Here is a 12278-nt window from a genome sequence, read left to right as displayed (position 1 = left end):
ATCAATTTCTTTTATGTTTTGATATACTTGAACCTTGTTAGATCGTGATTACCTTGATTTATTAGACGGGTTCCAGAGCTTTCTCTCAAATCTTGACCACACACCATTAGAACTATACATACCCTTTTTTGCATTTTTAATTTGTGGGTTGCAACACATTAACATTAATTACTAGGTAGGAGGTTGTCTTGACGTTCATAATGTAGAATTTTTTGTTAAAAAGAAAAAAAGGCCGGTAGGTAGGAATTTGGCATCCAATCATACAGTCTCCACTCTCACTGTCTTCACCATAACATCCAAACACATGTTCTAATCAATCACTTTTATTGGGTGGGTTTTTATAACCTTTTATTCCCAAGTGGGTCCATGGCCGGTGCCGGCAATGTTACACCCTGTGAGTAGTCCTATTCTGTCCTTTTTAGACTCTAAACCATTATATAAACACCCATACCTTAAGAACCTGTAGTAAGGAAATCTCTTAAGCCTTAATCAGGAAATTAAGTACTTCTCACCTTTCTGCAACAAACTAATCATCAAAGATGGTGAAGCTTGGATTTGGATGCTTTGGGGACTCCTTTAGTGGTTCTTCTCTGAAGGCTTATTTGGCTGAGTTCATAGCCACCCTTCTCTTTGTTTTTGCTGGTGTTGGCTCTGCAATTTCTTACAGTAAGTGGGCTTCTTCAATCTTCAAATTAAACCCTTTTTGTTCTTTCTTTTTGACAACTTTATTAATGGCTATGTACTATCTATGCAGGTGATCTTACATCAGATGCTGCATTAGACCCAGCTGGGCTTGTGGCCATTGCCTTAGCTCATGCATTCGCTTTGTTCGTTGGTGTGTCCATGGCAGCCAACATCTCCGGTGGTCACTTGAACCCGGCCGTCACCTTCGGATTGGCCGTCGGTGGTAACATCACCATCCTCACTGGCATCTTCTACTGGGTTGCACAACTGCTCGGCTCCATTGTTGCCTGCTTCCTCCTCCAATTTGTCACCAACGGCAAGGTAAGATTGTCTATTCCTGGACAGAGATCCATATTCACTAGTTCCGCCTCGGTTATCTTGGACCTTGGATGTGTGATTCCAGCGCCCATAGGAACACGCAAAAATACCACCTTGCTCTTGTGTGCACTCTCATTGGCCCTGTGCTAGTGTAGACACTACATAACCAGATAGCAACCCTTGCCTTATCTTTATATATTATTGGGATATTTTCACCTAATAGCTTAAGCATTTGAACTGCATCATTAGATGGGCGTATTAGCCGGTCCACATACCTGATCTTGTATCGGTAGATTAACAATTCTTCTTTGGGGTAAATCTGTTCAAAGAATGATTTATTTATAGAAATTGAGGCCAGAACCGTCTGGTTCGGCTCGACACGGCTGATCCTATATCAGTGGAAGAGTTCTTATTGGGGTTAAATTTGTCCAGAATTATTTATCAAAATTAAAGGCAGAACCGATATGACCAAATGTTATTTAAGTTAGAGGTATAAAAAGGTTTTCAAAAATACTTTGAAAGTATACTTGTCATCATATTATGGGAAAATGAATGCCACCTGATCTTTGTGCTGTGGTGTGTATCTGTGCCCAGACACAGCTGAGTGAGAAATGATCGCCCCGCCCCCTTGGAAGGGTAGCGGTGTGTCAATCATTTCACACCCGACTGTGTCTGGGCGCATGTATATGCCAAATCACACGATCGGGTGATGTTCTTTCTCCCTTATATTATTATCAAAAGCTATCATTGTCATTTACATTTTTTGAGTAAATATGTAAAATGACAGTGTTTATCCTCATTGAAAAAAATAAAAGTTATACTAAAAAGGTCAATAAAATAAAAGGATTACAAATTATTTGACACCTGAGGGTACTACTAAAAAACCCCCTTACATAATTGACAACATAAAAGAAATCATCAATAAATAGTAAAGCAATGGTCCCAAAAAATGAATATGATGAACCCAAACAGAGTGTACTAAACTTTAAATATTGAAATCATTGTTTAAACAAGGGAGAGGAAGAGATTCCAAATTCACAGAATATTAGTTCTAATCAGTGAACCTAGTTTCTCTGACCCGGTTCTTTCGGTCTGGTTTTTGCAGTCCGTTCCAACCCATGGCGTTGCTTCCGGCATGTCAGCTCTCGGAGGCGTCGTGATGGAGATTGTCATAACCTTCGCATTGGTGTACACCGTCTATGCCACCGCAGCTGACCCCAAGAAGGGATCACTTGGAACAATTGCTCCAATCGCAATCGGGTTCATCGTTGGTGCAAACATCTTGGCTGCTGGTCCGTTCAGTGGTGGTTCAATGAATCCGGCTCGCTCATTTGGACCAGCTGTTGTCAGTGGAGACTTTGCTGGTAACTGGATTTACTGGGTTGGCCCACTCATTGGAGGTGGTTTGGCCGGGTTTATTTATGGCGACATCTTCATTGGATCTTATGCCCCAGTAGTCGCTGAAGACTATCCTTAAAATTAAGGGATCTGCGCAAGCTCCTTACTTGTTATCTGAAGCTTTTGAGGTTTTCTTTGTGGAATAAACAAATTAATGTGTAAATGTTTGCTTCATTCTCCTCTTCTCTCCATCAAATCCAATGGGCTTTGTAGTTTTGTAAGCTTTGATAGTTTGTACCTTCTTATGTCGATAAAAAGAATGTAGAAGTGTTTTAGATCATGGTCGGACCATTCAGGTCTGGCTCCTGATGGCTAGACCCGGTTCATTTCACCTACATGATTATCCTTGGGGTCCTAGAGAGTGAAGACAAGAATTTAATCCCTCTCACCAACTGAAGGTTTAAAGGGTTCTTCTGACATCAATAAGGGAGATGATTGAGTTTTAAAACTTTAAATAAAGGATGCAAACATAAGAACCTTGCCAAGTAGGGGAGCAAGTTTGGCCCTAACGGATTGAGCCCTCCTTGGCCCGTCCTGAGCCTGAACAAAGTCTGGGTTGAGATACCTTAGACCTGAGCTAAAGTTGGGCCAGGTTAGGGTTGAGGCTTTGGGCTGAACCTGATCCAGCCCAACCCGACCCTCTCTTCTTCTTGCTTTTCTTTTTTCTTTATTCTTTTTCCTCTTCTTCTAAGGTGGCTCATGAGTACACATTTTGGTGAAAGTTTTCCTTTACAAGGTGTGAAGGGTTTCACCAACTCATGATCATCCATGGTCATTATTATTTCCTCCTAATCAAAATTAAAAACACCCTCCTCCCTATTCATGATACCCATCACCCATTATCACAGATCAAAGGCAATCTGGATCAGCTACCCACATGGGGGTTGGTGAGGATAGATCTGACCCCTCCATGGGGCATAGATCCCACACCCCTATGGAAGGTTCAGATCTGTCCCCACCCGTCTCCATATGGATAGAGTGATATGGATAGAGAAGAGCCTAGAGAATTCCAACTTGATTCTACCCAACAAAAAAAAATTTCCAACTTGACAATTGACAACGCTTGCTCAACAGCTAGCCTATAAGGCTCTGGAAAAACAGATGTAATCTTTCTTATGTTTATAATATATAATTTTCATTTTCTTAAAAAAAAAAAAAAACTTGACAATTGATACCAGGTGGGGACCTGTTAATAGAATATAGGGTCTCACAAAAAAAATAGAATCTAGGGTCGATCCTACAACCTTTTGTTTTTTTTGGAAATTATCAGCAACACCACCTCTAATAGCCCCTGAAATTAATGCAATCCCACTAAGCATCAAAATTTCAATTTTGGATCTAAAACTAACGGGTTAACATTTATTCTGTTATGTTTACCAAAAAAACGTTTATTCTGTTAATTAGTGATGTCAGCAGATTAGTTTTTTTTTTAAAGACTATTTTGCCCTTGTTTTTGACCTTTATTTTTTTATTCATTTTTCTTTCCTTTACTTCTTCTTCTCCCGCCACCGCCAGCACCACCACCTCCTCCAACCTTCTCTCGCTCTCCTGCAACCACGCCACCACCCTCTCAGTCTCCCCCGCCCCACCATGCCTTCTCTTCCTTCAATTTCCGCCAAAAAAATTCGTCCTTTTTTAGCGGGTTTCAGAATTAGGGTTCCCTGGTTCTTCTTCTTTTTCTGTTTTAAGGGTTGTGAAGTTGCAGAAATCGAATTGGGGATTAAGGATTGATTTGTGAGAGATGGAGAAATCAACAGCTACAGCGTTGTTTGTAGGATGGGAAGGGGTTACACACACTTCTGTCTTTCTCTTGAGTTTTTATACCCATTTCTCACCTTCTATCTTCGTTTAAGAATAGAAACGAAACGACGAGGGTTTAACCTTAGCCACCATCTCTATCTCTTCTGATTCTAATAATATTCTTTTTTTCCTAAAAAAAAAGTGCTGCTGGAAGCCTGGAAGTAGTAGTATTGACTTCATTTTTTATTCTTCTTCTTCTTCTTTCCCTCTCTCTTCTGTGTATGTGGTAATGGACTCTGCAACTTTGGAGGTGAGAGCTTCTTCGGCCTGCTTCACCACATTGTCGAACCCTAAATCTTATCCTTTGAGGAATTACGGTCATATTGAGGACAGGATATCATTGTCACGCAGGTCCCTGTGGCTTAAATGTGTCCACAATCCCAACCCCCAATCTCATTTCTTCTTCTTCATCATCGTCGTCGTCTCCTCTGAATTCCAATACCAATATCCAAAACCCCAGCTCTTCTGTCCCCTGTTCCACTGTGGCTGAGGCTTCGTTGGGAACCACTGACCTTGCCATCTGCAAGCTTCAACGTTTTGTTTCCGAGTTCCAATCGCTATCCGAGCCCATTGATCGTGTTAAACGCCTCTTACATAATGCCAACCATCTTCCTCTGAAATCCAATACCAAAATCCAAAACCCTAGCTCTTCTGTCCTCTGTTCCGCTGTTGTTGAGGCTTCGTTGGGAACCACAGACCTTGCCATCAGCATCAGACCTTGGTTGCAATGGATCAAAAACCCAGAATCCCAACCACATGCCACTGTCTTCTTCGCCAAGTTCTATGGCCGTGCTGGGCTCTTGAACTTCATTAATGCCGGACCTGAACACCTCCGTCCTGGTGATACCCCTCTGCGGTGTGCTGGTAACGGTAAGAAGGTGGAATGGGGCTGGGGTTTTTTATGTTAGTATAGAGGGTAGTTTAGTAATTGACATTACACTCAATTAACCCTATTAGTTTTTAAGCTAAAATTGAAATTTTGGTGCTTAGTGGGATTACATTGATTTCACGGGCTATCGGAGGGGGTGTCGTTCATAATTTTCCTCTCTTTTTTTCTCTCCCTGTTAGCTATTTGTTTGTTTTTCTTTGCGAAGAGAGAATCTCCTTACGATGAAGATCCCCGGAAGATTGGTTTTTTTCTAGTACAATAGAGGGTGGGAGATAATGACGACAGAGATCAATCATATGGTCACATCATTAGTAGTGAAATAATTCTTCTTCCTCCAGGGGCGAAGGAAAACTTAATTATAACTGAAAATATCAAATATCTGTAATATAGAAGAAGTGCTAGGAATGTCATGCGGGTTTACGTGATTGCAAACTATAATTTTCATCAACTATACAAGTACAGTATTATTTTTTTTTTCGTGTGGGTAAAACGCAAGTACAATATTGGATACTTCTTCCAACTCCATCCCGTTCTCCATGGCCCTTTGAAGTTCTGAACCTCTTTCTACAAATACTGGACCGTGTCAAAGGAGTGTCTTTTAAATCTCTTCATGAACCTTCTCTTCGTGATTGGCTAAAGTATTATAATAGACTAACTCATAGAACTAATACTTGTTATCTTTTTGACTCTCATATTCATTTGCCCTTCTAATATATAAATATTTCTTTTTCTCATTAAAAAAAAAAAAAATACAGTATTGGATATTGATTGAGGCGTGGACTAGACCATTGTCCAGATAATAATATTCCATTAGAATGCAAAGTTTTACTTATCACAATGAGATCAGATATATCACATAATTAAAATTTAAATCAGTCTAACCCTATTTTGATTTACCAATTATTCATGTTTGATCTTCATTATAGGTCATTGTTTTGTTCTTCAATCACTAAAATAACAAAAATTAAATGAAACTTAACTCTTGTAGATCTCAAGATTGTAAAATATTCGCTTCTTCCAAATTTTAATTTCTAAAGTTCTGACCGATTTAGATCAGAACCAATAGAGACTGATCCCGTGTTTGATTCCATATACTTTATCAATCGACTATAATTTCTGATTCTCTTAGGAGTCTTATAGTAAGCTCTTCTCTCGTATTCCATGTAAAGTCCCACCTCTATCTAACTGTTTGCACCCTGTTTTTGGTCAATTGGTCAAAGATAAAACAACCATTAGGAGATATATGATCGATGAAGGGCATCCACAATTCCATTTGAACTCATGTGATCTCGTTCAAAAGAATTATGAGGGGTATTGTTTACACCCTATTTTCGATTTATTTTAGTCATAGAGAAATAGACTGAAATCTATTTCAGTCAAGACTAACCTGTTAGTCAGTGACCAAAAAATGGTGAGAAATTGATCAATGATCGAAAACAGTCAAAAAACGGTCATTGGCCAATGAACGATCAAAGATTGACAGATTGGCAGTGACCGATAAACGGTCAATAGGGTGGTTATAACCAATTCTCAAAGAAGTGGATAGTTGTGAAATTTCCTGATAACTACATAAACACCAAAACTGCTGAGGATGCCTATAAAAAGAGAAATTCAAAACAAAGGAAGACACCCAACAAATCAACCCAAGTCTTTTATCTTAGGAGCAGTGTAACGTAGATTTTCACCTAACAACATGTCTTTTGGCTTACTTCAAAAGACATCCATTTTCATCAAGTTGCAAGCTTCAATAGTTTCTAGAAAGTAAGTGATTTGATCATAGAGTTGTAGTGTGAATACCAAGTTGTAAGTCCCATCAATTTCGAATTTGACAAGTTGTAATGACTTCAACAAATATGTTTTACAAAGTAAGAAATTTGATTTCTTCTTCTTATTTTTGGCATTTCAATCTTTGTATTTTTAATAATCCTTGGAGTACCAAGGCACCGGTAGAATCCATCGTCGCCTGGGGCAAATAAGAACACTCTCCCCAATCAACAACGGTCTCAAGACCGAAGGATTTTAGGGGAAGTAGTAACGTTCACATCATATGTTACGTCTTAGTCCTACTACGTGTTGGTATTATAAACTTATATAAAGCTTCTACAATCACAGAGATGTGAAACAATGAATAATTATCAATTTCTTTATGTTTTGCTATACTTGAACCTTGTTAGGACGTGTTTATCTTAATTAATTAGAAGGGTTCACAGCTTTCTCTCAAGTCTTGACCCCACCATTAAAAAAAAACAGGGGAGAAAGAACGGTAATTGGTGTTGTACTTGGGTGTTTACCTACGTCCAAACACAGCCCAACACGAAAAAGGCCTCAAGACCTATGGGCGAAGGGAAAGTCTTAGGTAGACAGTCTTTATGGAGTATAGACTTCCCAAAAGGTAACAGAGGCATACAAAGGTTTCCTCGAACAAAATGGAGATTGACCCTCGAGTGCAAAGACAGAAAGGAGATTGACTGCAAGACCCACCCATCGAGCAAGGATGAAAGTCGACAATAGTGATCCGACGGTACCAAGTGGAAGCTAGGACCATCATGGAAAAAGGAAAAAGACCAGGGACAGCATCGGTCTTTTTACATCTATGTCTAGACATAAATACATGCTCAGACACAACACCGGTTAGCGTAGCTTTTTCCCCACCCCCCTCCAAAAAAAAAAAAAAAAAACGCCTACTTTATTTTTTTTTAATATATGGGTTGCAAGTTGCAACACATTTACTTTAATTACAAGGTAGGTAGTTGTCTCGACGCTCATAATGTAGAATAAAGGCCGGTGGCTAGGTATCCAATCATACGGTCTCCAGTCTCACTGTCTTCACCATAACATCCAAACACATGTTCTAATCAATCACTTTTATTGGATGGGTTTTTATAACCTTTTATTCCCAAGTGGGTCCATGGCCGGTGCCGGCAATGTTACACCTATGAGTAGTCCTGTTCTGTCATTTTAGACTCTAAACCATTATATAAACACCCCTAATAAGGAAGTCTCTTAAGTCTTAATCAGGAAATTAAGTACTTCTCACCTTTCTGCAACAAACTAATTATCAAAGATGGTGAAGCTTGGATTTGGATGCTTTGGGGACTCTTTTAGTGGTTCTTCTCTAAAGGCTTATTTGGCTGAGTTCATAGCCACCCTTCTCTTTGTCTTTGCTGGTGTTGGCTCTGCAATTTCTTACAGTAAGTGGGCTTCTTCAATCTTCACATTAAACCCTTTTTGTTCTTTCTTTTTGACAACTTTATTAATGGCTATGTACTATCTATGCAGGTGATCTTACATCAGATGCTGCATTAGACCCAGCTGGGCTTGTGGCCATTGCCTTAGCTCATGCATTCGCTTTGTTCGTTGGTGTGTCCATGGCAGCCAACATCTCCGGTGGTCACTTGAACCCGGCCGTCACCTTCGGATTGGCCGTCGGTGGTAACATCACCATCCTCACTGGCATCTTCTACTGGGTTGCACAACTGCTCGGCTCCATTGTTGCCTGCTTCCTCCTCCAATTCGTCACCAACGGCAAGGTAAGATTGTCTATCCCAAGACAAGATCGATAACTTCACCAATTAAACAAAGAAAATCTAACATTTTGGTTAAGATGTTCCACGTCGGTTATTTGGGACCTTGAATGTGTAGCTCCACTACCTTACCCCTATGTGCACTCTCGTTGGCTCATGTACTGGTGTAGACACTACATAGCCAGTTAGCGTTCTCTTGCCGTATCTTTATATATTATTGGGATATTTCCACCTGATAGCTTAAGCATTTGAACTGTATCATCAGATCGGGCGTATTAGCCGGCCATGCTTGGTACCGTTACATACCCGTTCTTTTATCGGTGGAATGATTCTTGGAGGCAGATCTATCTAGAAAATGGTTTATTTATAGAAATTGAGGGCAGAACCGTCTGGTTTGGCTTGGCGCAGCTGATCCTATATCGGTGGAAGAGTTCTTATTGGGGGTAAATTTGTCTAGAATCATTTATCAAAATTGAGGGCATAACCCATTCAACGAAAAGTTATTTAAGTCAGGGATAGAAAAAGATTTTCAAAAATACTTTGAAAGTATATTTATCATTAGGGAAAAGGAACACTAACCAATGTTGTGCTTGGGTATGTACCTGCGCCAGACACAGCCTAGCATGAAAGACCGGTGTGCCCTTGGATCTTTCTGCCTTTCTAGGGGATGTGTTTAGCATTGGACACCGATTAGCGTTGGTCTTTTCGCGTTGGGCACCGATTAGCGTTCTTTCCCCCTTATCATTATATTATTATTATTATTATTTGGATAGATCTTATCATTATATTATTATCAAAAGATTTCATTGCCATACAGAATTTTCGATTACATATGTAAAATGACAGTGTTTTTCTTCATTGAAAAAAAAAAACGTTATATTAAATAATAAAAAAAATAAGATTATAAATTATTTGATACCTTAACATACTAATTAAAAAACCCCTTACATGAAGTCATCAATATTAGTAAAACAATGATCCCAAATAATGAATAGGATGAGTCCATATAGAGTACTAAATATTAAATATTGAAATGATTGGTGTAAAGTGTAAACAAGGGAGAGGATGAGGATCCTAATTCACAGAATATTAGTTCTAATCAGTGTACCTGGTTTCCCTAACCCGATTCTTTCGGTCTGGTTTTTGCAGTCCGTCCCAACCCATGGCGTTGCTTCTGGCATGTCAGCTCTCGGAGGCGTCGTGATGGAGATTGTCATAACCTTCGCATTGGTGTACACTGTCTACGCCACCGCAGCTGACCCCAAGAAGGGATCACTTGGAACAATTGCTCCGATCGCAATCGGGTTCATCGTTGGTGCAAACATTTTGGCTGCTGGTCCATTCAGTGGTGGTTCAATGAATCCGGCTCGCTCGTTTGGACCAGCTGTTGTCAGTGGAGACTTTGCTGGTAACTGGATTTACTGGGTTGGCCCACTCCTTGGAGGTGGTTTGGCCGGGTTTATTTATGGCGACATCTTCATTGGATCTTATGCCCCAGTAGTCGCTAAAGACTATCCTTAAAATTAAGGGATCTTCGCAAGCTCCTTACTTGTTATCTGAAGCTTTTGAGGTTTTCTTTGTGGAATAAACAAATTAATGTGTAAATGTTTGCTTCATTCTCCTCTTCTCTCCATCAAATCCAATGGGCTTTGTAGTTTTGTAAGCTTTGATGGTTTGTACCTTCTTATGTCGATAAAAAGAATGTAGAAGTGTTTTAGATCATGGTCGGACCATTCAGGTCTGGCTCCTGATGGGTAGACCCGGTTCATTTCAACTACATGATTATCCTTGGGATCCTAGAGAGTGAAGACAAGAATTTAATCCCTCTCACCAACTGGAGGTTTAGTTGTTTAAAGGGTTCTTCTGACATCAGTAAGGGAGATGGTTGAGTTTTAAAACTTTAAATAAAGGCTGCAAACATAAGAACCTTGCCAAGTAGGGGAGGAAGTTTGGCCCTAACGGATTGAGCCCTCCTTCGCCTGTCCTGGCCCGTCTTGAACCTGAACAAGGTCTGAGTTGAGATACCTTAAACCTGAGTTAAGGTTGGGCCGGGTCAGGGTTGAGGCCTTGGGCTGAGCCTGATCCGGCCCAACCCGACCCTCTCTTCTTCTTCCTTTTCTTTTTTCTTTATTTTTCTTTATTTTTCTTCCTCTTCTTCTAAGGTGGCTAATGAGTATACATTTTGGTGAAAGTTATCCTTTACAAGGTGTGAAGGGTTTCACCAACTCATGATCATCCATGGTCATTATTATTTCCTCCTAATCAAAATTAAAAACACCCTCCTCCCTATTCATGATACCCATGTCATCTCATAAACACCCATCGGTCAAGGGATTCTTCTATCACAAATCAAAAGCAATCTGAATTAGCTACCCACATGGGGATTGATGAGGATAGATCTGACCCCTCTATGGGGCATAGGTCCCATAACCTAAAGACAGATCCCACACCCCTATGGAGGGTTCAGATTTATCCCCACCCGTCTCCATGTGGATAGAGTGATATGCACAAAGAAGAGCCTAGAGAATTCCAACTTGTTTCTACCAAAAAAATATATATATATTTCCAGCTTGACAATTGACAACGCTTACTCAACAGCTAGCCTATAAGACTCTGAAAAAACAGATGTAATCTTTCTTATGTTTATAATATATAATTTTCATTTTCTTAAAAAAAAAAATTAAAAAAAAATAAAAACTTGACAATTGATATCAAGTGGGGACCGGTTAATAGAATCTAGGGTCTCACAAAAAATAATAGAATCTAGGGTAGATCCTACAACCTTTCTTTTTTTTTGGAAATTATCAGCAACACCACCTCTAATAGCCCCTGAAATTAATGTAATGTCATTAAGCATAAAAATTTCAATTTTGGCCCAAAAACTAACGGGTTAACATTTATTCTGTTACGTTTACCACAAAAAAAAAAAAAAAAAACATTTATTCTGTTAATTAGTGATATCAGCAGGTTAGTTTTTTTGTTAAAGGCTATTTCGCCCTAGTTTTTGACCTTTATTTTTTTATTCATTTTTCTTTCCTTCTTCATCTCCCGCCTCCGCCGCCACCACCACCTCCTCCAACCCTCCTTCTCTCGCTCTCCTGCAGCCACGCCACCACCCTCTCAGTCTCCCCCGCCCCACCATGCCTTCTCTTCCTTCAATTTCCCCCCAAAAAATTCGTCCTTTTTTAGCAGGTTTCAGAATTAGGGTTCCCTAGTTCTTCTTCTTTTTCTGTTTTAAGGGTTGTGAAGTTGCAGAAATCGAATTGGGGATTAAGGATTGATTTGTGAGAGATGGAGAAATCAACAGCTACAGCGCTGTTTGTAGGATGGGAAGAGGTTACACACACTTTTGTCTTTCTCTTGAGCTTTTATACCCATTTCTCACCTTCTATCTTCGTTTAAGAATAGAAACGAAACGACGAGGGTTTAACCTTAACCACCATTTCTATCTCTTCTGATTCTAATAATATTCTTTTTTTCCTAAAAATAAAGTGCTGCTGGAAGCCTGGAAGAAGTAGTATTGATTTCATTTTTTATTCTTCTTCTTCTTCTTCTTTCCCTCTCTCTTCTGTGTATGTGGTAATGGACTCTGCAACTTTGGAGGTGAGAGCTTCTTCGGCCTGCTTCACCACATTGTTGAACCCTAAATCTTATCCTTGAGGAAT

The 12278-nt window shown here is 39.7% G+C and overlaps 2 protein-coding genes across 2 annotated transcripts; both read left to right on the top strand.

Annotated features, from left to right (window-relative positions):
- The first annotated feature begins 511 nt into the window (after positions 1-511).
- On the top strand, positions 512-2540 carry LOC122643387 (probable aquaporin TIP2-1). The gene is made up of 3 exons (XM_043837014.1): positions 512-666; positions 755-1005; positions 2108-2540. The coding sequence occupies exons 1-3, from the start codon at positions 540-542 to the stop codon at positions 2477-2479; spliced, it is 750 nt and encodes a 249-aa protein (XP_043692949.1). The 5' UTR covers positions 512-539; the 3' UTR covers positions 2480-2540.
- A 5613-nt stretch (positions 2541-8153) lies between these two features.
- LOC122659929 (probable aquaporin TIP2-1) lies at positions 8154-10195 on the top strand. The gene is made up of 3 exons (XM_043855092.1): positions 8154-8280; positions 8369-8619; positions 9763-10195. The coding sequence occupies exons 1-3, from the start codon at positions 8154-8156 to the stop codon at positions 10132-10134; spliced, it is 750 nt and encodes a 249-aa protein (XP_043711027.1). The 3' UTR covers positions 10135-10195.
- The last annotated feature ends 2083 nt before the right edge of the window (positions 10196-12278 follow it).

The sequence above is a fragment of the Telopea speciosissima genome, chromosome 1 (genome assembly GCF_018873765.1).
Source record: "Telopea speciosissima isolate NSW1024214 ecotype Mountain lineage chromosome 1, Tspe_v1, whole genome shotgun sequence".
Classification (NCBI taxonomy): Eukaryota; Viridiplantae; Streptophyta; class Magnoliopsida; order Proteales; family Proteaceae; genus Telopea; species Telopea speciosissima.
Note: the sequence above shows the minus strand (reverse complement) of the source record. Positions and strands in the feature narration are given on the sequence as shown.